The sequence below is a fragment of the Lemur catta genome, chromosome 10, assembly GCF_020740605.2.
Source record: "Lemur catta isolate mLemCat1 chromosome 10, mLemCat1.pri, whole genome shotgun sequence".
In the NCBI taxonomy this organism is placed as follows: Eukaryota; Metazoa; Chordata; class Mammalia; order Primates; family Lemuridae; genus Lemur; species Lemur catta.
In genome coordinates, this window is record NC_059137.1 from 5,931,388 (window position 1) to 5,959,260 (window position 27,873).

At 60.2% G+C, this 27,873-nt stretch overlaps 1 protein-coding gene across 2 annotated transcripts in view; it reads right to left on the reverse strand.

Moving 5' to 3' along the window:
- The window catches only part of NCS1 (neuronal calcium sensor 1), a 47,946-nt gene extending 22,481 nt beyond the window's left edge, over positions 1 to 25,465 (reverse strand). The window contains exons 1-2 of one of the 2 annotated variants that reach the window (XM_045563743.1): positions 25,326 to 25,465; positions 1,976 to 2,000 (exon numbers count right to left, since the gene is read on the reverse strand). In XM_045563743.1, the coding sequence (XP_045419699.1) occupies positions 1,976 to 2,000; positions 25,326 to 25,389 (89 nt within the window). In that variant the 5' untranslated portion in view covers positions 25,390 to 25,465. The remainder of the gene's footprint in view (positions 1 to 1,975; positions 2,001 to 25,325) is intronic. The other variant, XM_045563744.1, reaches the window with a different exon arrangement.
- Positions 25,466 to 27,873: the final 2,408 nt, after the last annotated feature.

Here is a 27,873-nt window from a genome sequence, read left to right on the forward strand (position 1 = left end):
CGACCATCTCCTACCCTTGAAGATGCCACCAAAATGAACCAAAGGGCATTTACTTGAGGTCCACAGAACTTTCTGGCAAAGGAAAGAGGTTCTATATAAGCTCTTGAGAGACAGTGCCACTGCAGTAAGGATGGGCACCCCAGGGCCTCGGCGCTCAGGTGTGCTGTGGTGCCTTAGCACTGCCCCGCACAGGCCAGTCCCCTCGGCTCCCTGCTGGTCCTCAAACACGCCAGGCTTGTCCCCGCTCCTGGGTCACCACACCCAGGTTCCGCGGCCGAGTCGGGGTGTGGGTTGCAGTGCCCACGCCAGCTCTCAGAGGAGCCTCACGGACCCTCCATCTTACACGGGCCGCGCCGTCTCGACCACACCGTCGTGTCCCAAAGCACTTTTCTCCGCCCTCAGGGGTCTCTCTTGGCATTTATGTGCATGTCAGGCCTGGGGCGCTGTCCAGTGCGTGACGTGTCCCCAGTGTGTGGGACAGCACCCGACACAGAGCCTGTGCTCCACGGATGCTTGAGGAGTAAACGCAAGTCGCCTCGCCCGTCCAGGCCTCGTGCGCCTACTGAGGGGGGACCTTGCGATGTCAAGTGTCCGCAGGTCGCACGGAGGGGACCAGGCTGTGACTGTTACGGCATTAAAGCCCGTGGAGAACACCTGCTAGGCTACGCTGCAAACGTTTTATAGGAATTAGCGCATTTATTCTTCACACTGTTCCTACAACATTTGACCGTTATTACCGTCACTTTCCAGGTGGGGAAACTGAGGCCCCAAGAAGTCTAGTCACTTGTCCAAGGCCACTCAGCCAGGAGGTGGGCAAGTCAGGATCCAAGCCCAGCTCTGGCGCCCATGCTCCCAGCCACACTGCCCCCTTTCTCTCCAGGAGGAGGCCCAGGCGTGGGCAGGAGCTTGGGCAGCGCCCAGCACCCTCTTCCAAGAGACGCTGCAATGAGCTCTTCCCCCAAGGGTGATCGCAAGGGGAAACGAGGCTGTACCTGCGAGCCTGCCTGGCCCACGCTGGTGCCCGGGAAGGGCCCCCAGCTCTCCAGCACACACCTCCCCTCTCCCTGCCCTGGGCCAGCCCCAGGCAGACAGCTCCTGGTGCCCCCTCCCCAGGTGGCTGCTCCCCCACCTCCACTCCCCTGCCAGGCCTCAGCCAGCTCACCATCCAGGTCCTGCACCCCGGCCGGGGTATCCAACAAGGGACCAACAGCGCAGGGCAGGCCAACCAGAGCTCTGCACCTCTGTAGCTTGGACTCGAAACGTGGAGGAGTGGCCCTGCGAGGGCCCGGTCCTGCTCCCCACACTTTACTGGAAGGTCTCCAAACTCACCCCTCACTTCCCTACCTGCTGCAACCATGGTGTGAGCCTCCTGGTCAAGATGCCAGACATGCTGCTGTCCTCCCCCCCTCACCCAGGACAGGCATCACTAATCCATCACAGACCTCGCTATGCTCACCGCTATGCTTTCCATTCACTCCGTGATGTGCAACCTCAGAATCCTTTTTAACATGACACTCCAAGCAGCCACTATAGATCAATTAAAGCTGGTATCCAAGAGAAAACCTATTTGCCATCCAGTCTAATCAATCATTTTGTAGAAGGAGCCACAGAGCCCCAGAGAGTGGAAAAGGTTTCTCAAGGCCACAGAATCATTGACTTGGCTAGGGACCCAGCCCCCTGACTTCCCACCCAAAGCCCTCCCTTTGGTGAGCAGGGCCTGGTAGTCCTTAGAGATGCTACACAAGGCAAGAACTCACCAGCACCCCAGCACCACCCCCCAACCCAGTTCAACTGAAACTGCGTCCACCCACGTGAACAAAAGATGCTGAACAAAGGTGCCTGAATTGGCAGGTGGATGAACCATTCCCAGAGGCCCCTCCATGCGCCCCGTTCCGGGCAGCTGCACTGCTGTCCCCATCAGCACAAAACCAACACTTCCAGCCCCCCAACAGTTTGGGAAAAAGCAGCTACTCACCATTGCTGGACTTCCTTCTCGGTAACTGCAAGAGAAAACAGAAAAGTGGCCTTTTAGCTCAGGGTGGTGTCCCCAGGGCTGGGCAGACATTCACTGGGGGAGCCTCCCTTCCCGCCCTCCCCACCCCGCAGCCTGCCTGGCCGTGTCAGGGCACCGGCCTGCTCTGAACACGAAAATGATGTCTTGATAAACAGTCCCAGTCAGGGGCGCTGTGCCCGGCCACCCCACAGGGGACAACCCCAGCCCCACCCGCTCCCAGTGAGCGCTGTGCTGCTGCTGCTGTGAGGACCCCCAGGGACACCCCATTATGCTCAAGGGTCCGCGTCTCCCTGCCGTCCCGGGAGTGGCCGGGCAGGACTGTCGCTCCCTGGCCAGCGTTTAAGACATGTTCTTTCCCGTCTCAGTCCTGGGGACGGACGGGCAGAGAAGGCCCAGCTTCCCCAGGTGCTGTCCCCGCAGCGCCCCCACCCCCAGCCCCACTCAGTGCTCAGTCCAGTTCTTTCACCGGCAAGACACGAACGGAGCCATGAACCAAAGGCTGGAACGAGCCACGTAAAGTGGCTGAACCTCAAGCCGAGCCGAACAGTCCTTCACTGAACCACAAACCAAACGAAAAAACGCTGAAGCGGTTCAAGTTGGAACCAAACCATGTTCTCTCTAAAGTCACCAAACAAGAACATGGAACCACCTCCAAGGCCACACTCGCTCCCTGCCTGTGTGACCGTGGGAGAGTTCCTTGCATACCCGTGCCTCAGTTTCTTCATTTGTAGCAGTAATGACACCTGCCACGTGGCGCTGTCTGGGGATTCAGCTGTAACGGGTATGACGCTGCTGGGTCCCGGCACCGCTGGGCACTGGGATATGCTCACTATGCGTTTGTGGGATGAACGAATGAATGAACGAACGAATACATGAAGGGAAAGGAAGGGGACGTTAGGTGGAGGTCAGGTGAGCAAAGGAACCAGAATCTCTTCCCAGCGGACTGGGAAGGAAGGCCCAAGGGGGTATCTCGGAATTGCTTGTGCCCGAACACACTTGAGGAAGCCACTTTTCAAAAACCACTCAAAGCAAACTCAACAGTTGCCAGATGCAAGAGCTCACTGTGAGCCGGATCCATGCCCAGGGTCCTCCGTGCTGCCCTGCAACAGCACCAAGGGGAGACAGCGTTACTCTGCCTTGGCTCCACATGTGGAAACTGAGGCACAAAGGGGCCAGGGAGCGAGGGTCTGAACATGTGCGGCAGAGAGCCCGGCAGGCAGACTCCAGGGTGAGCCAGAGGCCTCCGCCCTGTCCTGGTCGGCACTCTCTCTCACAAGCCCAAACTGGAGGCTGGGAAGAGACCTGTCCCCAGCAGGCTGTTGACAAAAAGTGAGCGGGAGACGCCAGGTACCTGGAAAGGCCGGCCTGGCGTCACAGAGTGCAATTCTCCGAGAGAAAGTTCCAGCAAGAGTATGGAGGGGAAGGGGGATGCCCGGGGGAGGAGAAGGAAAGCAACCATGGCCTAACCCAGACTGGCTGCCCCGGCCCTTCCCACCCACAGCCGCCACGAGGGCCAGCTGGCGCCCAGGGGCTGGTGCGGAAAGCCAGAACCTGGAGACGCGGGTGACCTGTCACAGCACAGCCAGGAGCTCAGCCGCAGGCCCTGGAGCCAGACTGGACCACCTGGGTTCACATCCAGCCCCACAGCTTACTCACTGTGTGTCCTCAGGCAAACTGCTGCCCCTCTCTGAGCCTGTTTCTTCATCTATAAAATGGGATTGTTGGGAAGACTAAAGTGCCTACCACTCTCCACCTTCACACGGGTCCCAGAGGCAGGCATGATCCCATCGGGCCTGCTTCCTTGTCCAGGATCACCCGAGATGACCTGCTAGGGGAACCAGGGCCAGACCGTGCCTCCAGGGGACAGGATGGACGCCACACTGGTGCACCCCCATCTCAAGGGTGCTACTGAGCTGCATGGCCTGTGTGACCATGGCAAGGGGTGGCCCCACACAACAGAAACAGCAGGAGCTGCGTGGCAGGGCCACTGCTGGCCATAGGTGGGCTTCACAGGGCCAGAGAGGGGCTTCCCTGGGATCCCCCAGCCCAGAAGTCCCAGCTTTCCCTTGACCGTCCCCCATCTCAACAGAGCCCCCAGGGCCCTCTGCACCAGCCTTCCATCCTCCCTCAACCCCCACCAGGCCCCGGGGTGCAGCAGTGGTCAGAGGAGGGACGTGGCTGGCTGCCCCCATTAGAATGGTCCTCCCCATAGAGCGCTGGGCCATCCGCGGCAGCCAGGCCCCAGGGGGCCTGAGCCGGTGAGGGTGTGAGCCTACCCGGTGCTCTAAGCAGCTAACTGACCTTTAGGAAACAGTAGAGGCTGTCAGAGGCCAGGGCCGGCAATCCTAAGGGCTTCACTGCCTGGGGCCTTGGAGGGTCTTGAAGGGCAACAGGCAGGGGCACATTTCTGGGGTCTGGCCACCTGCCCCCGCCCCCTGCCAGCCAGCGCGAGCCAGGCAGGCCCACGCCCAAACCCCAGCCCCTGCTTAGCCACCACCCCAGCATGGGGAGGAACGTGCCTAAGGCCACTGCCAGAAGGTGGCCCATCAGCCTGGGCCTGCCCAGCCCGGAGGCCTGCCTTCCTAACCCTTCCGTCTGGGTTTCCACAGCCCAGACAGCCCAGACCACCTTCAAGATTCTTCTCTACCCCACTGTCAGATGGTGCACTCTGGATTTTTCTTTAAATCATGTTTTTATTTACTTGCCTAATCTAGTCTAAGCAATAATAGCCACAAAATAAGCAGTGACTTGTGCTGGTTGTATATTTTCTTATACACAACAAAAGTATAACTTAAAATATGAAGTGACTGTCCCTGATCAAACCTGGCCTCGCCTGTCGTCAAAGAACCTGACGTCACGTGCACTCTGACTCGGCGGCGGAAGGATGCCTTACGCATGGAGTTCTCCTGCCAGAAATATACAGCCTGAGTCTAACCACGGGGCACAGTCGGACAAATCCAGAATGCGGGACTTTCTACAAGACAATTGGCCAGGACACTTCAAGTCAGTGCCACGAAAGGCAAAGCAAGTCAGAGGATTGTTCCGGAAAAAGAGACTAAAGACATGAGGCAACCAAACATAACTCGAGATGCCTGGATGGGGTCCTGACTCAGGAGGAAGGAGCCCTCTAACGGCTGTCACCCCACCCGACATCTGGGAAGCTGAGCTGTGGGCGGGCGACTGGGCGCTGTGACAGGCTCCCTGCAGATCCTCCGGGAGTGGTGACAGCACTGGGGCTATGTCGGGTTGGGGGGTGCCCTGGAGTATTTAGGGTAAGGGTCAGGGTGCAGCAGCCCCTTGTGAGATGGTTCAGCGACGTACACACATACATAGAAAGGGAGGGATCTGGAAGGACACACTGCACTATTATTTCAATGTTCCTCTTGATGTTTCAAAATAAAAAGTTGGGGGAAACGTTTGTCCTCTTCACCCCACAAACTGTATGCCCCCACACAACGCCAGGAGGGCTGGGGGTTCCGCCCAAGGTCCTGCCCCCAGCAGCACTGGCCTCCGGAGGCACTGAGAGGGAGGGGCATGGGGACAATTTGGGGTCCTGCTTCCCTCTGCCTCCATTCCACCCAGACACCAAAGGACCTTCCCAGGCTCTGCGCCCAGCCCATCCCCTCCCCCTCCGCCCGGTGCCTCCAGCCAAGTGTGAAATTGACAGGGCCTCCGCTTCCCCCGTGGGTCCAAGCTCAGGGTTCAGGCAGGGCAGGGACGCCAGCTGTCCTTGTGCCACCATCCACGTGGATGCCCCCCCCCCCCCCCCCCCCCGCCACCTGGAGACTCCGCTTAAGTTCCTAACTGTTCCGGCCTCCAGGCCTCCGCACTGCACCGGCCACTGTTCCCTCCACCCCAAACTCTCATCTCTCCTCCCTGTGGCCTGGGTAGCCCTGCCCAGGTGCCGAAGCCCCGCTGGGGTACCCCTCTCCTGGGAAGCCCTCCTGCCCCTGCCACACCCTCTCCGGAAACCCCTTTCCCTGTAGTCTGATGTCCTACCATAGGCTCCACAACAGAGGGTCCGACAGGGGGCCTACCAAGAGGGGACGGGCTGGGGTAGGGACAGAGGACAGAGTGGAGTGCTGTGGTCTAGAGAGAGGGCTCAGGCCAGGCCAGGGCTCCCTGCCCTTTCTGGTCTGTGTCCTTGGACGAGTGACCCCACATCTCTGAGCCTTGGTCTGCTCATCTGTAAAAAGGGATGAATTATAGCCTGTATCTTCAGGCGTGTCACGGGAGGAGGACGTAGTTAAAGGCGCGGCCCAGTCAGCACCCAGCAAGTGCTCCACGGAAGCAGGTTTTCTTTCCCACGTTCCCAGCTGGACGCCAAGGCCCCGAGCCCACAGGCTCCTCCTGGCTGGTGGCAGCACCGCCTCCCCCCAACCAGGTCCTGCACACAGCAGGCTGCATCAGCTGCCCACCGCCCTCAGGCAGCTGGGCTGGGTTTAGGGCACATCCTAAAAGGTGTCTCTCATGACATGTTTACCTTCACGGTTACATCTGGTTTGGGCCAATTTTTTTTTTTTTTTTTTTTTTTGAGACAGAGTCTCACTCTGTTGCCCGGGCTAGAGTGAGTGCCGTGGCGTCAGCCTAGCTCACAGCAACCTCAAACTCCTGGGCTCAAGCAATCCTCCTGCCTCAGCCTCCCGAGTAGCTGGGACTACAGCCATGCGCCACCATGCCTGGCTAATTTTTTCTATATATATATTTTTAGCTGTCCATATAGTTTCTTTCTATTTTTAGTAGAGACAGGGTCTCGCTCTTGCTCAGGCTGGTCTCAAACTCCTGAGCTCACACAATCCGCCCGCCTCGGCCTCCCAAGTGCTAGGATTACAGGCGTGAGCCACCTCTCCCGGCCATGGTTTGGACCAATTTTTAAAATGAGCTGCTTTTCTCCAGTAGGCTCTGCCTCCAGGCCTGCGGGCCCAGGCTCCGTAATAAAACCAGGATTTAAAACCGGATGTGGGCAACCATCCGGCGATGGGCCACGCTCACCTCGTGGCCGGACAGTGGAAGGCTTTGGGTTGTCATCCTGTTGGGGCCACTGGTAGGCTGTGTCACTCTGAACAAGTTACCTAACCTCTCTGAACCTCAGAGCCTTCACCTATACATGGCGTATAAATGGCAGAGCTGTCAGAAGGGGCCCTTGGGAAGCAGAGAGAGAATGTCCAGTCCAGAGCTGGTGCAGAGCCCCTGGGGGGCTCCCCTGAGAGAAGGTGCTGCGGAGGGGGCAGGGCCAGCTGGTGGCCCAGAGCGGGCAGGGGGCCACCCACCCCAGCCTTTCCCCGGACTCCAGGCCCGTACCCACCCCCCAGCCCAGGGGGCGCCTGCGGTGCCCATGGACCCTCCCACCCAAGCAGCGCTCCTGGGCTCCCGCCCCCGCTCCTCCTCCCTTCCACGCAGCTCTGTCTGCCAGGAATGAGCATGAGAGCCGGTCCCAGGAGCCCAGGATAAATGTTGAGTCTGATTTTGATTTCCCTAAAGCAAAATACCTTTCTCCTGATGGAGGCTCAGCTCAAACATGGTGGGAACAGACAGCAGGGGCTGGCGGCCCCCGCGGCGGGATGGGGGCAGAGGGAGCCGCTCCGGCCTCCCCAGCCACCCCTCCTGGGGCCGAACCAGGCCTCCCCCACCCACCCCAGCTGAAGGAAACCCCATCAGCAAGGGGCACGCAGGTTTGAGGAGCAGAAAGGAGAAAGCGGGGCCTTCGGGCCCAGCCACGAGTGACCCCTCTTACTAAACCAGACAGTCCCCTTGGTCCCGACACCTATGACTGCTGGCTGTCTCCTTCCAGAAGCACAGCTGGCCTCCCAGGCCCAGGCATCTCCCCTGCTCACAAGCCCTGTGCCCCCCGAAAGGGACCGCCTCAACCTCGCCCCAGGCCCCCATCCCCAGAAGCCCTTGCCCTGCCCTATGGGCAGTCCTGCGCCAACTGAAAGCGAGTCCTGCCCACATCCATCCTGTTGGCCTTGAAAACAACACCCCCACTGTCCAGGGCCACCGGGTGTGACCCCCGACACCACCCCAGCCTCTGCACAGCCCCTCCTCGGCCCCCCACCTCCATCCTGCTCTCCCATCAAGCCCCACCCTGCAACTGCCAACACCCCTAATGTGGTCCTGTCCCTCCCCTCCTGGAACCCTCCTCCTATGTCCTTGGGCTACAGTTCAAAGGTCAGCATCCACCCAGCCTCTCCAGCCCTGCCCTGCCCCCACAGCTGTGTCTGCACCTGCGGCACCCAACGGCCCTTCCAGTGCTGTCCCCTCAGAACAGAAGGCTCTGCCCTAACCCCTCCCCAGGCAGCCACAGCGAAGCTGTGTCAGAGAAGGAGGGGGCACGTCGGTGGGCCACACGCACCCTCCTGCCCCTGCCCAGGCCTGGCCCTCCCTGCATCCAAGGGACAGGTGCCCCCAGAGGAGGGGCAGTTCCCCTGCATGGAAAACAGCTGTATCTCTCGTGGGACCTGGACTCTGGGGATCTGTCACTCGTAGCTGCGTGGCCTGTCCCTTCCCATGTGGCCCTGTTTCCCCATCTGTGAAAGGGGAACGGCTTCTGCTCCCAGCAGACATTAACTGGCCGTGCCACCACGGGGAGCCGCACGCTGGGAGGTGCAGAGGACAGGAAAGGAGGTCAAACACCTGTGGGGGTGCCCCCCCGAGTCCTGGTGCATAAGGACTGGGGGAGCAGCCACCCGCACACTCCAGCCCTCAAGGCACAAGCCCCCCACATCACTCCCTCCCACCAGCTGCAGTGCAGACTCCTCCCTGGGGCTGGCGGCAGCATTGGGCAGTTTCCAGAAGGCCTTGTGGAAATGAACGGGTGTTCTGGGGAGAGGCAGGGCACCCCCAGCCACCCCCCTCGGATCCTGATCTGACGCGTAACCTTGGCCACACACCGTCTCCCTCTGTCCCACGCAGGAGCCCACCTCCCGAGACCTCCAGGATCCCCAGCTCCCAGGCTCCTCAAAGTGACCTTTGGCCAGCAAGGAAACGAAGGCCCAGAGCACAGCGTGCCCCACGACGGAGCCCAGCTGGGAGGGGCGGTGTGGACACAGGCTCTGTGCCAGACAACCCAGGCTGGGTCCCAGGCCCACTGACCCACCAGGTGACCTTGGGCAAGGGTGGCAGCCTTGTCTCTAAAATGCAGCCCTTGGTAGTGCTGTCTCCAAGCCCAGAGCCAGCATGACCACACACCTAGCAGCCTCCTGGCACAGGTAGGTAGTATGATCGTCGCTGTTGTCAAGCATCATTCGGTGCCTCTGCCAGGGCGAGGAGAGGCAGCCCACCCCCCGCCCGCCCCGTCCCGTGTTCCATGAATGCCCAGCTGGGGGAGGGCTGGGCTCTGTCATCAGAAAGGAGGCCTGGCCGCCACCCAGAACTCCCGGCACTCACTGTGGGGGCCCCTCGCCCTGACCTAGAAAGGAAGCAGCGAGTTCCCAGCCCCTCTGCCCCTTGGCCCTCCCCCCCCACTCTCCTCCCCTCTGGGTCCAGGCCCCCCTCCCACCGTGAGGTGGCAGCAGCCCAGCCTCCTTGGCGGTCACTATTTCCACTGGCCCAGCGCTGGGCACAGGAGAGAGGGGCCGGCCCTGCCCACTCCGCCCTCTGTGCAGGCGCCGGGAACATTAGGCTGCCACCGCAGCGAGGAGCTATGGGGTGGGCTGCGGCCTGCCCCGCCTGGCCCTGCACCCTCAGGATTCCACGGGAGCCTCACGGAGCCCAGGGGTCACAGGCTGCTGTGCCGGTCTCAGGATGAGGCATCGGGCGCGGCCGGGGAGCCCCGTGCCCACGTCCAGCCGGCCGACCAGGCTCTGACGCAGACCCCACCTCCTCTCCTGACCCTCCCCACAGCCTCCCGAAGCTGGCTCTCCCCCACCAAGGCCTGCAGGCAGAGGGCCCACACGTTCCCCGCTCTGAACCCCGGCCGACAAGGGGACGCAGGCCACACGCACCGGGCCCAGCACACGGCAAGTGCCACGCAGAGATGACCTGGCGCTATGACATGGAGTGGTGCACCTTAGAATACGACGTCAGAGGGCCAGGCCACGGGGCAGGTGTCTAGATGGGACGTTTCCTGCCGCTGCCGTCCCTTGCAGGAGCACAGGTGACAGAGACCACGAGGGCCGCGCAAACCCAGCATCAAACCCCCGTTTCCCTCTTAGTCCCTCAGGACCCTCCTGAGCCCCAGACTGCACTGATGGCTGAGCCCTCGAGCCACACCAGGCCCTGCGCTGAGAGGTCAGGGTTCCCACCAGCCCACTTCGCTGATGAAGAAACTGAGGTTTCACAGAGAGGCAAAGGGGCTTGACGGAGACCACACAGTCAGTGGTGGAGGTCAAAGGTCAGGTCCTTCTGACCTAGAGCCTGGGGCCAAGAAGGCTTAGCCTGGAGATGGTCGTGCCCCAGGACGGGTTGCCCACCGAGGCACCTCAGCCCACGACAAGCGCTTCTCAGCACCTGCCGTGTGCCTGGCACTGGGGTGGTTGAGACTTGGGCTCACAGTCAAGCAGGGAGCACCTGGCTCCCGCCATCCATCACAGCGCCCCTCCACGGTGCTCCCTGGCAGAGCCAGGCCCGGCCCCATCCTCCTCCTGGACACTCCACACTTCTCACTTGGTTAAAATAAAGCCCAAATCTTTGTGACTCATTTCTCCACTCTAAGCCTCAATTTCCTCATCTGACAAATGGGGCAAGAACGTTCCCTCCAACTAGCTCACAGTAGATGAACTCACTTCCTCCCTAAGGTGGGGCCACATGGTCAAGGCAGTCCAGGGGCTCCTCAAAGGTGCCCCCCGCAGAGCCCCCGGCGGGGAGAGGGCTGGTGCTCCCCGAGGGGTGGGGGGCAGCAGGGTCCCAGGCAGCCACAGAAAGCAAGGTCTGGTTCCAGTCTTGTGTTCTACTCAAATATTGCTGCAAATTTGCATTCTGCCTCATCATTTATGGGTGTTTATTTTACTGTAAAAATAAAGTTAAAAATATATTGATTTTAATTTCTATGTAAGTTAAATAACTTTCTCCCCAAAAGTCGCAAGTGAAACTGCAGGAAGATGTGCTCTGGCTTGTGGCTTCCAGGAACAAGAAGAAAAAGCTGCCAGTGACAGGTGCTTATCACACGCCTGTGCCAGGCTAAGCAGTTCACCTGCGCTAACGCCCTTCGGTGACTGAACAACGCTGGAAGGCAAAGGGCCCCAATATCTGCGGACCTACTAACAACTTGCTTTGACTGGCTAAGTGACCCAGATCAAGTCACACTGACATTGATTCAAATCCCGGCTCTACCACATTCTAGCTGTGTGATGTTGGACAGGTCAGTTAACCTCTCTGAACCTCAGTTTCCTCATCAGAAAACTGAGGGTGGTAAAAGGTATCACAGTGACATACATAGAAAAAAGACTGGGGTGACAATGTTACCACCAGTGGCCTTAGAGAAGCGGCATGGGGAATGGTTTTATTCTGGTCTTTGGGATAGCCTGTGTTTCCAAATTTGCCCTTCCCCAGTGGCCGGAGATCCATGGGGCAGGATCTGTGTCTGCCTAAGTTTCAACAGAATTGCAGCATATGGCACATAGTAGGTGCTTAGTGTGTACGTGTTCTTGTAGAAAGCATGTGTCATCGTTTTAAGCGAGTAAGCTGGAAAGTAGACATGGCTACTTTTATTTTCTAGAATTCAGAATTACTCCTGGCTAATAAACAGACTTGCTCCAGTGACCACTCTCTCTCTCTCTCAGACACACACACACACACACACACACACACACACACACACACAACAAGGTAGAGCTTGGTCACCAGGAGCTGCCCCCTGGTTCAGGTCCTCTCTACCATCAGGCTCAGACTCTTCCAAAGAGTGGGTGTGGAAGGGAGTAAACCACATCTGCTGCCTCCTCGGGCCCCTGAGACCCTGGGAAAATGTTCACATGTGCAGTTTTCTCAAGACTCCGGTGAGAAATTCTCAAACATTTCGGAGCCGAGCCCCATTCCATAGGCATTTTCCAAATACTGCCAAGGTCAGACGTTGTAGGAGGCACTGAAGCAATGCACCTGCTCGACAGGAAGGGGCTTTCTCTAGATTGAGTCATTCTTTAGCCCCTTGGGCAACTGAATTCACCTCTCTGAGCCTCAGTTTCCTTATCTGTAAAATGGGGATGGTGGTGGTGACAATACCTTCCTAATAGGATAAGGAACAATGAGACTTTTCACCCCTTCGTTTACCCCACAATTAACTCCTGAGCATGTTCAAGGGGCCAGACCCTCAGCTGGGGTCCAGGGATACAGACAGCAGGACCCAGACACAGGTCCTTGTCCTCCGAGTCCCTGATCTAACAGGGGAGACGGGCCTTAAGCACATGACCACACGGCTGTCTAATCGTCTGTCATGGCAAGAAGGGAGGTTCGGGGGTGATGAACATATAAAGCGGGGGATGGGGGATGCTCCCGGGGAAGGGGGCGCACAGGCTGCGCAGGGAGGACGAGCAGGCCTCCGCCGGGCAAGAGAAAGAGGGAGGGTTTCCAGGGGAGGCTGTGCCCCAAGCTCAGCGAGCACGCAGGGCACGGTGAGTTCAAGGGACCGCGGGAAGCCGCATCTTACTTGAACAAAGCGTTATCAGGAGGAAGCGTGGCATGGTCCAGGCAGAGGGAACACAGCACCCCAAAATGCTAACAATTGCTACTATTATTAATAGGTGCCACAGCACCCAAAGACGAGGCAGGATGACCAGGGCCAGTAATATGGGCACCCAGGAGGGGGGTGCACTGCAAGGAGCCGTGGCAGGTGACCGCCCCCTGCCACCCCATCTCGCAGCATATGGCATCTGCCTCCCCACCCGGCCCCACACTGCTGCTTCAGCCCTCGCCCTGCAGGACGCCCCTCCCCAGCCCTGGGCGTGGGTGGGAGACCCTGAGCTGGTCCCCACCGTAGCTCAGGCAGAAGTCAAACTGGCCAGTCCCTCATGTCACGACCATTAGAGCTAGGAACCCCCTGAATGGAAGTGCTGAGAGACTCCCAAGACAGAGCAGAGGCCAGGGGTGAAGAGAGGCCCCAGGGGAGAGTGCAAAGCCCCCCACACAGGAAGGGACCAAGAGAAAACTGACAGGGACACAGAGACTAAGTGGGGACGGCACCTGGAGTGGGAACCAGCTGCCACCCCCACCACCAGCACCTCCTCTCCCCCCCTCCTGCACAGGATGCTGCAAATCGGCCTGTCCCTAAGCTGCACTGGGGCAGAACAGCTCCTGCAGGAGGCCTGGAAGGTTCTGGACCATGAATTCCAGGCGTCTGGCCAGGAGGGTGGAGTGGGGGCCCTAGCGCAGGCGGCAGTGCCGGCCCTTTAAGAGCTGAGGGTGGAGGCTTGGCCCTGACCTGCCCTCCTGGAGGAGGCAGTGACTCATCACAGCCCTCGTCCTGGTGCTCTGGGAGCAGAGGACCAGGCAATGGCAGTAGTGGCGCGGAGAGGCACAGGCACAGACCCACCAGCCTGGCCAGAGCTCCCTGGAGGCCAGACCGTGGCCTTGACCATGACGCCTGCTGCTGCCTCCGTCGGCCGAGGCCCATTTCCCCATGTGCCCCACGCCTCACACGGCTCACCTGTGTGCCAGGATGCCCGTGAAGCCCCCTCCCAGCCGGGGCAGCCAGTGGCTCTGAGGGGCTAACCCACTGCATCTCCTACTCACCAGGCACCCCTGCGGCAGGGCCACCAGCACCCCGCATTGCAGACGAGGAAACCACAGCTCAGCCAGGGGACTTGCCCACGGCCACATGGAGGCAAGACTTAAGCCGCTCTGTTTCTGGCCACATAAGCTCATCTCCGGGCTGCTCAACTGCTCATCCGTCCCCCTTACTTGTGCAGCGGGGGGTGGGCAACACGCAGGCCTCCCACCATCAGCACCTGCCTCGTCCCCACCCGCTCCAGCCGCTACACAAGTTCCAGGTCCTGCGAGTCGCCATACTTCGATGCCTCCAGACCTGGGACATGCCATTCCTCCTCCTGGAAACAGTCCCATCATTCCCCACAAAAGCCCTCTCCTTGAAACCTGAGTGCCTTCTCAACTCAGGTGGGGCTGCTGAATTAGCAAACAAAAATATAGACGCCCAGTTAAATTCAAATTTCAGATAAACAACAAATAATTTTTTAGTATGTCTGTCAACCCTACCCTCAGGTCTCAACTGAAATATCACCTCCTCCAGGAAACCCTCCTGGCTGCACCGCAGACTACATAGATTCCCATGGCATCGTGCAGCGCCCTGTCTTGATGCCTGTCCTGGCCTGACATCTGCTTCCCACCAAACTGTGAGAGCCAGCAGGGCTAGAAATCCATCTGTCCAACCTGCCCTGTGTCCCCAGCGTCTGCAGGCCTGGCTCGAGGAAGCTGTTCCATAAAGTCTTTTCGAATCAGGGCGTGAGGGGCAGCGAGGCAGCCCAGGGATCCCCTCAGCCAGACTCGCCTGGCACAGGACCCAGGGCCTCCAGCCCGTCTCTGCGGCTGGCTGGGCCTCCTACCCCGAGGTGCACCTAGATCCCTTCTCTCAGCTGCCCGCAGCTCCACAGGGCTGGAGCAAGGAGCTGAGACTCTCGGGGCATGTCAGCAGGCTCCTCTTGTTTATTGTGACGGCTGCTGTTAGTTTTAATCGAGATCATGTTCCGCTCGGGCCCAGCAAGGGCCTCCTCACAGGCAGTCTGGAGACAAAAGTGGCCTGGCGTGGCGTGCGGGACCTCGGGCCGAGGGCAGGAACCCGGAGAGCACAGGCTTTGAGCTCTCGCGAGCGCCATCTGCCCATCACATACACCATATATTTTTGAACAGAAGGAAAGCATTCGCTTTTTCCCCCACGGTGCCAAAAATAGCCCCATCTCCTGCCTTTGAACAGAGATCTTTTGGTTCCTACAAAAAGGCAGGAGCAGGAGGGCCTGGAAGGAGGGGCCTTGCTGGCTGGCTGGGGGCTTGGACCCTTCCTGTCTCCCCAGCCCCAGAAGGTGAGGGGGGCCAGGGGTCCTCACTGGGCCCGGCCTGTGGAGGCCCAGCCTCCCCTGCCCCAGACACAGGGGAAATCTCACACCCGGCCCCGCAGGAACAAAAAGCAAAGCTCAAGATAGATGAGAAGAAACTTCATTCATTAGCTTGTTCATTTCTGTATTTGTTTTTTCATTCATGCAGCAACGTGCGCAGCCTCTGTTCCAGGAGCTGGGACACAACCGCGAACCAGGCCACGAGACGGGTCCGTCCTCACGCCTCACAGCTGACGAACAGGGAGAGTTAAACACAGCGGCACCACCACGTCCAAGGAGGACGCTGGCTAGGCCCAGGGACGCCTCCCCTGGAAGTGGCCATGGGGCCCTGGGGCAGCTGAGTGTGGGCGGGAGGGTCAGTGGGAAGAGGAAGGGGAAGGTCGGAGGAAGAGCTGCCTCTGAGTGGCCCTGAGCACAGCTCCTCGGTCACCACCAACCTGGGGCAAGCTCAGTGCCCCCACTTCACACGTGAAGGCGCCGGACACAGAAGGAGGGATTGAAAGGCCTGGATGAGCTGGGTCCCTTCACCGCCATTTCCACTTTAATCCCCCCACGACCCTGGAGGCAGGGTTACTTTCACCCTGTTCACAGAGGAGGTAAGGAGGCTCGGGGAAAGGGCCAGGCCAAGGTCCCCGAGCTAATGAGGAGAGGGGCTGGGATTTGAACCCAGGCCTGGCAGGTCCCTGGGAGCAGTCCCTGACACCAGACCTCCAGAAAAGCCATCTCAGCTCGGCATGCCCCGTGCTGCCGGTTCTGCAGAAGAGGAAGCAGACGTCCAAGAAGGAAGCACTGGGCAGTGCAGATGGAGGGATTTGAACCCAGCTCTGCTTGGCTCCAAGTCCAAGGCTCTTTCTACTTTTCACAGCAGCTTCTTGATTAAAAAAAAAATAGTAAAAAAAGAGGGCACTTTCTGTTCCCAAAAGGCCAGAGCTGTGGCGGAGCTGGGTGGTGGTGGCCCCAAGGCTGGAGGGAGAGAAGGGCGCCCTGAGCCCACTTCCCTGATGAAAACCCAACCCTGAAATGAACAAGCAGAGAGCTATTTCTGCCCTGGGTCAAACATTCCTCAAAGCCACATTCCTCCCGCCCTCCCCCACTCCCTGCCAGGGGATGCAGGGCACAGTGGCCCGGATGCCCCACCAGCCCAGAAGAGCCAGCAGCTGCCTTGCACCCCTCCTGGGCAACCCCAACCTGGGCTTGCCCGGCAGGGCCACCTCCCCGGGCAGCATGGTCAGGGCACCCGGGGGCTGAGATGGCGATACCCCATCTCACAGGCAGCAGGACAGATGGGGAGACTGAGGCCCTGAGAGGGCAGCCAGAGGCCACAGCAAGTCAGGCTGGAACTAGGATCTGACTCTGGACGGCCAGGCAAGCCCCGCCCCGGGACTGCAGGCCAGGAGCACAGGCGACCCTCCCTGGGCAGGGAGAGGAAGTGAACCACAGCAGCACGGGACAGCGCTTGGAAAGTGCAAAGCATCACACGGAGGCCACAGTCCCAGGCCTGCCGGGGGGCAGCTCCGGGCTGCGCACTGCAGAGACACCAAAGGCCATGAGATAGGGCCCAGCCTTCAAGGAACTTAAGATCATGGGGCTCCCCTCTGTCACCGCGCCCCCCAGCCCATACTGCACCCAGGAGGACTCAGTCTCCTCTTCGTTCAACAGATACTTCCCGAGGCACCTGGGCCTGCCCGGCAGGGGCAGGGCAGGCTGGCCGGGCTCAGTCTCCAAACCTCATCCCAGCTGCGCCCGGCTTCCCAGCCCCAACCGCAGCTTCCCCAGAAGCAAGGATGGTGCCAACACCAGACGCCGGGGGGAGCACTGTTCCTGAGCTCGCAGTCGGGAGGATTCCATGAGATCAGCACAGCTCTGGACACACGGTCAGCTCCCGAGCCCCCACCAGGATGGGCGAGGTGCAGCCGCCTGCCTGCCGCACGCTCCTCTCCACGCTCCCAGCACAGCTCCCAGCGCCTCGTGCCTGCGGCCTTCTCCCAAGGCCTCAGCTCTGGCTCCTTCCTGGAGGCAGCAAGGCAGGCCCTGCCCCAAGTCTCCTGCAGGAGGCAGGACATCCGGGCCAGCAGGACCCTGTGTTCAAAGCTGGAAGGACCCTACCCCCCATCCAGCCTCACACCCGGAATCCGGGACCCCTGGCCAGTGGTGGGGCGCTCCCTGTCCTCAGCAGGCAGCTCTAAGGTTCCGAGGCTCACAGCGATGGTGGGAGGTGGGTGCCTGGTGGGAAGGGCCTGGCACTGGCAGCACAGCGATCTGAGCCTGAGCCCCAGATTGGCCACTTCCTGACTAGGGGACCTTGGGCAGGTCCCTGAGCCTGCCTGGGCCTTCTTTTCTCCATCTGTATAATGGGCGTAAGCATCTTTACTCCTAGGGCTTTGGGGAGTGTACTCAGCACACCTGGCACCAAGTGCTACACGGTAAACAGTAGTTGTCATTGCTGTCATTCCTCCCGATGACACTCCCCAGCCACCTGCAGGGACCACCACGGCCAGGGCAGAAGGGGACTGAGAAGTGGCAGCCTGTTGCCTGGCCGCAGAGCCAGCAGCTGAGCTCCCAGCCTCTGACACAGTTCCTGGCCTGTGAGTGCCTCCTCCCAGGTGCCCCCACCCCCAGGCCCCCTCACCCCCAGCCACCCCCACCCCAGGTGTGTCTCCATTTACAATCCGCACAAGGCAGCCCTCACATACCGACGCCCGTGCACGCAGACGTGCCGGCTCACCCACTCCTGACACATGCCACGACCCCGTCACTCTCACTCAGCGTGTGCCCACGTGAAGCAGGACCTGCCCACACACCCCGGGGCGCCCACCCTGCCTGCAACACCCACACCAGGGCCCCCATACCTGCTCACACTCACCCGCGCACCTCCACGGCGGCTTCCTGGCACCTGCCACGGCAGAGGCCCCCATCACGGCCCAGGGGTTAAGGGTGAGGGCTCCAGGGTCAGATAGGGCGGGGAGCCAAACCCCAGCTGCACCACGTGCTGGTGTGTGCCATGGGCCAGTTCTCGACCCCTCTGACCCCTAAAACAGGGACCATGCAGGGCTCCGGGGGGGGGTCATGACAAACACCCGTGAATACCGAGCACAGGCTTGGGTCACACCGCACATGCTCACTACCAGACTCCAGATTCTCCGCACCTGCATGACGTCGGAGATGAGCCCGACTCCGATCCCTGCCCTCTCTAACCCCACATACAGCCCGGTGCTGTAGAGGGATTATCATCCCCCAGTCACAGATGAGAAACTGAGGCATCAAGAGGCTAAAAACCATGCCTGAGGCTGAGACAATCCAAACGCCACGGCATCAGACACCAGAGCCCAGGCACACTCCACCCTGGGGCCCCAGCGTACCTTCCCCACTGGGTCTCACCACCCGGCAGTCTGAACATTGCACAGAAAGAGAAACTGAGTCCCACAAGGGACTAGTGACTCCAAAGTCACTGTCCAGGCCACGACGGTTCCGGGACTGAAGCCCAGGCAGGCTGCTCTGTGCCCTCCAAGGCCCTGTGCCACAGGAGCCTAAAACCCAGCCTGCCACAGCCCGGCCTCCCTCTGCAACTCGCCAAGCCAGGACCCTGATGCAGAACAATCTGGCCACCAACGCAGCCAGACCCCGCAGAGGCCATCCACATCTGCCACTCACTTCCAACCGAGCTGAGGGCCTGCGACAGCTCGACAGCTCGCTGCCAGGAACCACTGTGTCCTGACACAGCTGGCCAAGCGGCCTCCTTCCTGGGAGAGCGTTTACCAAGCACTTAGCACACACAGACCTCTTAGTCTCACACACATGGGAGCCAGGGCTCAGAGAGGGATGAGGCTCTCCAGGGCTACACAGCGAGAAAACGGCAGGACTGACCTTCAAGCCCTCAGCACTCTGCGGCCCTGCCCCTCAGCCAGGATATGACCCCGACTGCAAGTTACCTAGAAACGCTGCAAGTTAATCTGACGTTCTCTGCCCTGGTAAATAGATCACACAAGGAATGTGAAAATTGTTTCATCTTGTAATGACAGTAACAAGGATGTGCTTTTTTTAATTTATACTGGTTTGTTTTTTTTTTTTTTTCCTTACCAGAGTGCTGGAGATATTTAGGGCAAGATGAACTGGATCAGAAGACTTCAGTGAAGAAAACAAGACATCCCTCTCTCTACCCAACAGCCAACCCACTGGCACAGCATGAGGTACCCTGGCAGGAATAAATCGGCACTTGCTGTGTGACCTTGGGGGCCATACCTCACCCCTCTGGCACTCAATTTGTCCATTTGTGAAATGAGGGCATTGGACTACATGACCCCAAGAGTTTCCTCCAGCTCAGAGATTCTAGGATTCTATTTAATAGCAATCAAAGAAATGAACGTTGAAACAGGAAGCCATCTCTTTTCTTCCCCATAAAATTGGCAATGATTAAGAAAAACAATAATACCCAGTGCTGGCACAAATGCAGGGAAAATAAGCACTCTCTCATCCACTTTTGCTGAAAATGTAAATTCGAACATCCTTTCTGGAGAGCAATTTAGCAGTTCTTAATCAAAAGCCTTTTAAAATGTCCCCAGCCTTTAACTCCATAACCCCATTTTTGGTTATTTCGGCTCCAAAAAAAGATATGTGCAAAGATTTAGTACAAAGATGTTCGTACCGGCATTATTTAAATTGGGGGATAGGGAGGAAACTAACTGTCTAACAACAGGGGATTAAATAAAATGTGTTGCATTCATATGACACAACATTAAAAAGTCATGCTTTAAAAGAATAGTTAACGATGTGGGCATTCAGAACTGTCAGGTTGCAAAAAATTAGAAAATAAAAAGTAGATAATCCCAAATTTACAAGGTAACAAAAACAATGTACCAAGTCTATGGAGCGTCCCTCCTAAATATACCTGGAGTCTGTCTCCCCCTCATCCCCGACGCCCAGGGCAGCACCACGCTCAGCTGGGTCTCCACTGCTGCCAGCCCTGCCGATCCAGTCTTCGCACTGTACCCAAGAACGATCTTGCCAAACCCGAATCCCATGTGTCTCCACCACCTCCCCTCCGTGGCTGCCCACTCATCTCGGAGGATCCCCCACCATGGCCTTCCAGGGCTGACATGGGCCCGGCCCCTTCGCCAGCAAGTCCCCACTGCCTACGCCCTGCCCCGAAGGGGCTCAAGCCTGGGAGCAGAGGAAGCTGGTCCAACCCAGGGCCTCGGCCAGGAGAAAGGAGGAGAAAGGACGTCTATGGCTCGGGGAGAAGTGAGAACCCTCTGGGGCTGGGTGGGGGGCGGGGGCAGGAGGAGCCGGGCCCCATTTAACATGGAGCCAGGGGAGGCAGGAAGGGCAGGGACAGGGTGTGCAGAGGGGCTGGGCTCGGTGACCCTGGGTGAGTCCCTGCCATTCGCCAGCCTCCCAGTCCGTCTCTGCTCCACGAGGCGGAGGCCATAGGCCCTCTCACCTGTCCCACCGTGGAACATGGGAGACTTGCATCCCTGGGACCTGCCGCTGCCAGGGGAGGCCTGAAAGGTGTCCCTAGAACCAGGTACCATGTTAAACCCTTCACGTGCCCTGAGCCCTTCCCCATCGCAGGGTCTGCATGGCGCCCATTTGCAGGGAAAGGAAAGCTCCGTGAGACGAGCCTTGCCCAGGGAAAGGGCTTGAGCCCCGACCTGGCCCCTGGGCCCTACTTCCCTCCCAGAAGCCCTGCTGCCAAACAGCCCCATTCCTTTTCCAGCCCACTCTCTGGACCATAAAGCATCCTCCCACTTGGACCCATGGAGTCGGGTGGGCAGGTCACACAGGTGAGCAAACCAGTGCTCAGAGGGGGTCCAGGCCCTGCCCAAGGACACCGAGCCCCAGTGATACCCAGTGCCATTCTCCAGGGTATCAAGTATTTTCCTAATAATGCAGGTGATGTCCCCTACCCAGATGCCCACCCCATGTCAAGAGTCTAACCTCAGTCTCTCTTGCTGCTGCTTTGTTCAGCCTCCGGGGGGACAGGAAGGGCCACCTTGTCCTACCCACACACTAGCAGGATGCACAGATACTGCAGAAGCCCCCTGCCTCCTGCTCTTTGTGGCTCACCCCTAGCCTGGCTGTGGGGTCCACATTCTCATATAGCCATCACCCCAACTCCCACGTTTGTCCCAAGATGGGTGCCAGTTGCTGCCTCCCCCAAGGCAATGTCCTGTCCACTCTGGTTGGGCAGAGTTGGGTGGGGGAGCAACAATCAGAGAATATTCCTTATCCTACAGGAAGGGACCCCACGGGTCTCAGGATCACCCCAAACTAGAGGGACCCAAGAGCCCAACTGGCAACCCCAACCCGGAGTCAGGGACCATTCTGTGCCCTGGGTCACAGAGGCATCAGCTGTGCCCAGACCAGCTCCTCCCCCCACAGCTGCTGTGTGCCAGGCACCGTTCTGGGCGTCCAGGAAAAGGCAGAAGAGAGTCAGGCTTGGCGGACAAGGTCAAGGCAGAGCCTGGGCTGACCAGGAGTAACAAGGAGGAGGTGGCCACCCTGAGTCCTGGACCGGGGCGGGGTGGGGGTCCCTGGGGAGTGCCTGCAAGCATCACAGAGAGAGCACCGGAGACAGGAGAGGGAGGCGGGTAGAGGCTCTGCCTCTTGGGCCTGGTGTGGCCCCCAGAAGCCTTTAAACTGCTGTAGCTCAGACCATGACAAACGCCTCGCACCCCGATGCGTGATCTTTCAGACTGGCTGGCTGGTTTCCACCCGAGGGCAGGAATGTCGTCTCTCTCCTTCACTCTATCTCCGTGCCTGGCCCGGAGTGAACACGCACGGGCAGCAGCCTCAGAGTTAACAAGGGGGGCTGGGGGAGACTGCCAGGCGTGGCAGCAAGCCCCCGCTAGGATTCGGGCAAACCAGTCCAACAGCCTGCCTCCCTATGCCTTCTGCGTGCCAGGCACAAAGACCGGGGTCATAGGATTCCTCTGTGGAGACATGAAATTTTGCCCACAAAATATATTTAAGACCAGTTCAAGATGAAGCTATATCGTACGGTCAAAACGACAATTTATTTTTTTAAGGCAGAGTGTCACTATGTTGCCCGAGCTAAAATGCCGTGGCGTCATCATAGCTCACAGCAACCTCAAACTCCTGGGCTCAAGCGATCCTCCTGCCTTAGCCTCCCGAGTAGCTGGGACTACAGGCACACACCACCATGCGTGGCTGATTTTTCTATTTTGTGTAGAGATGGGGTCTTGCTCTTGCTCAGGCTGGTCTCCAACTCCTGGCCTCCCAAAGTGCTAGGGTTACAGGCATGAGCCACCATACCTGGCCAAAACAATATTAATAATGATCACTGACATTTACTGGCCACTTACTACATGGCACACATTAGGCCCAATGCTGTGCGTGAGTTATCCTGTCTCACATCTGCTCACCGACAGGTACCATGAACACACCCAGTTTACAGATGAGGAAACTGAGGTTCAGTTAGGTGAGGGCACTGGCCTGTTCCACAGCCTTGGCACCCGGGGATGCCAACAGCCTCACCAGCAAGCTGGAAGAGAGTGGGCCAGACCTCAAAGGACCTGGGCCACTGGCAGTGCTGACCACTCCTCCGTAAGTCCCAGCTGGACGGGACTCGTCCACCCCTCACTAATCTGTCACTCCAGGACATGAACTGTGCCCGGAAGGCTGAGGACTAGGTTAGTGTTTTAGCCAGGCTGAATCCAGATGTGTCCAGCGAGGGCCACACAGCTGGGGCCTTTAGGCCGTCTGCTTCCTCACACACATACAGATCACCACGGACAGAGCAGGAGAGTCACCACCAAGGACAGTGCCCGACACCGACTCAGGCTAGGCCCCCAGCATACACCAGAACTGTGGCCTCCAGCCCGGGCTCCCCAGCACCAAGATCTGGATGGAAATTCCTGGGCCCCAGCCCAGACCTACAGAATCGCAGTGTCGGAGGGCGGCCGAGCTCTCCGGGAGATCCTGACCTTGCAAGTCCTTCCTAGCAGGCGCTTCTCTTGACCCCACGCACGGAATCGCCCGGAACAAAGAGCAGACGCTCCCCTCCCCAGCAGAAGGAAGCCCATCTGCAGGCCTGAGAACAAGCCGGAGCTTTCTCTGCTTTTCCTCTTGGGAGACTTTTCATTCAACAAATATTTGTGGACCTACTAAGGGCCAGTACACGGGGAGATACAGTTGTTAGCCACAGAGACACGGGCCCGCACTGAGGCTCACGTCAGCAAGGGAGGCAGACAGGGGCAAACGAACCCACCACCACCTCCCCGGCCCACCCCTAATAAGGGCTTCTACAGAGGAAAAGTACCCAGGCTCACTCTCTCCCCGACCAAAACTGTTCCACGTCTCCAAAGGCCTTTAAAAATAGCGCAGCCCAGCACCAGACGGGCTAGTTCCTTACAAAGCCTTGTTGTCTCAACTTCTCTCCAAGTTGACAGATCTGCCCAAGGGAGAGGGCTGGGCAAAACGACCACCCCAGGCCCCTTCCCACCTGGAGTCCATCATCACAGGCTTTTAGCAGAAACCAGAAAGGGACACACAGAAGAGCTCTTGGCCTTAGCTCTGAGGTCTCTCTCTGGGCACAGTTTAAGAGCAAAACAGACCTGAGTTGGAGTCCTGGCACTGCCTGGTGACTAGCCGTGGGATCCTGGGCATGCCATTTCACCTCCCTGAGCCTTAGTTTCCCTGTCTGTAAATGGAGATGGTAGCACCGTGGGGGGGGGTGGCTGCTGGGAATTGATGTGTTAACGATGCAAAGAGCTCTGCACATGATAGGACCTGTCTTCCCTCAGCTCACTGGCGGCTCCTCTGTCCCACGATGATACTCTATGCCTACCACTCCTGGTGAAGCCTGCGGTGCCCTCAGCCTCTCCAGGCACGGGGGCCCAGGAAGTCCCACCTGCACCTGCCGGCTGACAGCTGTGGGCCATACCTGGACTAAGCTTGGAGGAGGGCCCTTCAAATCTCACTAAACAGCAGACGGACTGGGAAGGGCATCGCCCACCTTGGAAAGAGGGCGAGAGCAGCCCCTGGGCCTCACCCCCTGCTTCCGGGAGCAGCTGGTGGGACGTGAGCTCCTTGCCACACAATTCCACCAGAGAAGGGCCTGCACCTTCCTGCGGACTGGCGCCCACTCAGGAAAGCCCCCTTTGTTCCCAGCACACGGGGCGAGGGGCACCGAGCTGAAGCGTGGGCTTGGATAGACCTGCAAACGTGCCCAGAAGACGGATGGAGTGGGGGGAAGGGGGGGCAGAGGTTGTGCAATGCACCACCAGAAGCTGCCTCCCGGCCTCCACCAACACACGGGCTGGCGTGCAATCCGCTGCCTTCGCCGGCGCTGCAGAGGGGCCGGGCCGACGCAGCTGCCCAGGTGTGAGTGCTGAATTCCAGCCCAAGCACAGGGCCGCTGCCCCCTTCCAAGTCAAACACCTGGGGAGAGGCCCTTCCAGACCACGCAGCCTTCCCTCTCCCCATCCCCAAAGACAGGGTGGTGAGGGCCCAGTTCCATTAACCCCTGGCCCGCCAGGCACCTCCGGAGAGGCTGCAAGGAAGGGGGAAGCCTGGTATGGCGAAATTGGAGATGCGAGGGGACTGCAGAGTTGTGAAGTTGGGCAAGTGGAGAGAGCCACGCTGGGGCTCAGCTAGCGAAGTCCACAATGGACAGGCCCTCCTATTAGGGGTTGCTCAGAACAGTTAAATGATCAGACCGACCAGATCACCCATGGCTGGCAGAAACCCATTTCCCGGAGTGGCAGATAGAGGAGGGAGGCAAAATGGGGCAAGAGGAAAATTCAGCCTATAAATGCTGAAACCAATAGGGCCTCCAGGACCCTTCACCGCCGCCGCCACGAGCTCTCTGCCAAGTCTCGCCACCCCCCACACAGGATCCAGGCCAGGGAGGGGGCGACAGGCCAACCTCGCAGCAGCAGCGGCAGCGGCAGCAGCATCGTGATGCATGAATCACCCACCCCTCCGCGCTCGTGCCAGTCGCACCGCGCAGCCGGCGCCCCCTCCCGGGACCACCGCCCCCGCCCCCGCACACCCCTGCCCTCCGGACAGCTGCGGGGAGGGGGAGGGGGAGGGGGAGGGGGAGGGGGTGGGCTGGGGCTTCCCCTCGCGGCCGGTGGCCCCGCGCGCGCTGCGCGCTGACAGGCGGCACACTTCCAGGGCCGGGGAGGGTGCTAGAACAATAGGGCCAGGTGGGGGGTAGGGGCGCGGCCGGGGAGCTGGCGAGGGGTCGGGCGGAGGCGGGGCAGGGGTGACGGCGCGAAGGTGGCGGCCGGGGGCGGAGGGCGGCCGGGAGGGCCGGCGGGGGGGGCGGGCTGCGGGCCGGGCGGCGCACTCACAGTAGGTTTTCCTGGTCAGCTCCTCCACAACTTCGGGCTTCAACTTGCTGTTGGATTTCCCCATCCTCGGCGGCCGCGGCCCCCGCCCCCCGGGCCGGACCCGGTCGGGGCGCCCAGCGGGAGCGGCCGGGCCGGGGCGGGCCGGGGCGGGGCGCGGGGGGCAGGCGGGCCGGGCCGGGGCCGCGCCTTTGTCTGGCCGTGCCCGCGCGGCCCGGGCGCGGGGCTCTGCGCGCTGCGCGGCGGGGCTGGCGGCGCCGGGGCGCGGGGCGGCCGCTCGGCAGGCCCGGGCGGTCCGGGCGCCGCGGCGCGGAGCTGCGCTGGGCTGGGCGCCGGCGCCGCGCGCTGCTGCCCGGTCGTCCCTGGTTACTGGGCTCCGCGGCACATGCTCGCTGCTGCGCTCCGCTCGCCGCCGCCCCTGCGCTCTCCGCCTCCCGCCTCCCGCCTCCCGCCCGCACCGGCGCGCCAGGGGTGGACCCGGAGCCGCCACTCAGCGCCCGGCGCCACCTCCCGCCCCGCACCCGCCCGGCCCGGCCTCCGCTCGCAGAAGCGGGGCCGCGAGGCGCGGGCCAGGCCCGCCGCAGGGGCGCCCCCTCTCCGCGTCGCGTCCGGGGCGGGGAGGTCACCCCTGCCGCCCCCTCCTCGGATCGGTCCCCGGCGCTCCAGCCCCCTCCGCGGCGAGCGGGACGGGGAGGGCCCGGAAGATCTGATGTGAATGAGGCCAAGTCCCTGCCCGGTGAAATTCATTCATTCGACATAGATTTGTCGGGCGCTGGGGACACGGAGGCCGGCAGGACCGGCGCTGTCCCAGCCCTCACAGGGCGGGCACTGCTGGGCAGGATGTCCCATGTGGCGGTGGGGGGCACCTACCCGAGGCCCGGAGGAAGGTGACCTCCAAGCCCAGGGTGAGGAAGGGAGGGTGTTGGGAAAGTGCTGGGGCCCAGACACCCTGGAGGAGGCGAGGAGGCCTGAACGCCAGAGGGAGAGCTCTTCCAGGAGCAGGGCCCCAGGGCAGGCGGCTGGGATGGGCTGAGGCCAGAGAGAAGGGCGCAGGCCAGTGGGGGCAGGGCTGTGCGCCCCCTCTGCCCGAGGGCTCGGCCTCTGCCCACCAGCGCCCATGGATTTCCGCAGGGGAGTGTTAGATCTGCCTTCTCGGTTTCTCCCAGTGTCCGCCAGGATGGACTCTGTCCATGCAGTGTTCACCTGGATGAACAGAGGGAAGTGGATTGGCCTGGGAGGGTCTAGACAAAGAGTCCAGTGTGGCCTTCCCTGGCATCCCATCTAAAATGTCAGCATATTTTGAGGCCTTTCCTGTCGTCCTTCCCAGCCAGATTTTTCTCTCCTAGGCTCTGTTGCAAGCTTGACCTAGGGTTTATTCCTGTGCTTTTGCCGTCTGCACTGGAGTACAATGTCCCCGAGGGTAGAGGTACCGCCAGCACCTAGAAGGCCGCCTGAGGTGCAGTAGCCACTCAGCAAACCTCTGTGAATAAGCAAGGGACTGGAGCAGGAATGACACCCATGCTGGGAGTCCTGGTGGGGGAGCAGGGGAGGGTGAGGCAGCAGTCCCTCTGGGCCAGCAGGGGTGAGGCGGTGCGCAGGATCTCTTTTTCTCTACTTTGCACAGTGGTCAGACCTCAGGAGGCCCAGGAAGCTCAGAGGAACTCTGGCCAGGGCTGAGAGTGCCTGTCAGCCCCCAGAGGTCTCTCCTATCCCCCCCAAACATACACTCTTCCTTCCCGCTTTCCCCCGAAGGCTTTGCCAGGCCGAGCCCTGGGCCCGAGGAAGTCTTCAGATGGGACATACTTGCTGGCCTGAGGGGGCCCATTCTGTAGGGGTATGGGGAGGGCATGGGTCCCAAGGACTTGGGCCGGGCCCACAGTCAGGGGGTCTGGTTTGGACTTGGGAGCAGGATGCCGCAACCTTGAGGACCAATTCAGAGTGGACACCGGTGAAGGACCCACAGAGAAGGGCTCAAAGTTGACCAAACTGGCCCGAGCAGTCTGGGAGGAGAGAGCCAGTACAGGGACCAGGACCCCAGCCTGGAAGACAGTGACAGCTTGGGACCAGCCAGCCCCTCTTTCTTGACCTGGTTTTCAGCCTAAAGGGTCCCCACCCACATCAGTGGAAAATGCCTAAGCTGGAGCCACCTGGGACAAAGGGCTCAATCCATTCTCTGATGTCCTGGTCGCTCTCTGAGAGCAGAGGTCAGTTCCTCCTGCCACAGGACTTTGGGTTTTGAGTGAAAAAAGTGTGCAGCCTATGTTTAGGTTGGAGCGTCATGACCAGATGCACAGGTTACAAGGATCCTCCTGGCTGCTGTGCAAACTGGAGGGCAGGGCGGAGGCAGGGACGCCGTTGAGGAGCCTGGAGCCAGGCAGGTTGGATTGCAGTGGGGGTGGTGCAGAAGGAGAGGGGAAGGCAGAAGAGTGTGTCCTGGGGTCACATGGCTCCCTGGTGGCAGCCTGGAGCACCTGATGGAGGGATGCATTCTCAAGGTGGGGTCACCTGAGGAGGACCAAGTTTGGAGAAGGGTCGCAGTTCAGATGTCAGA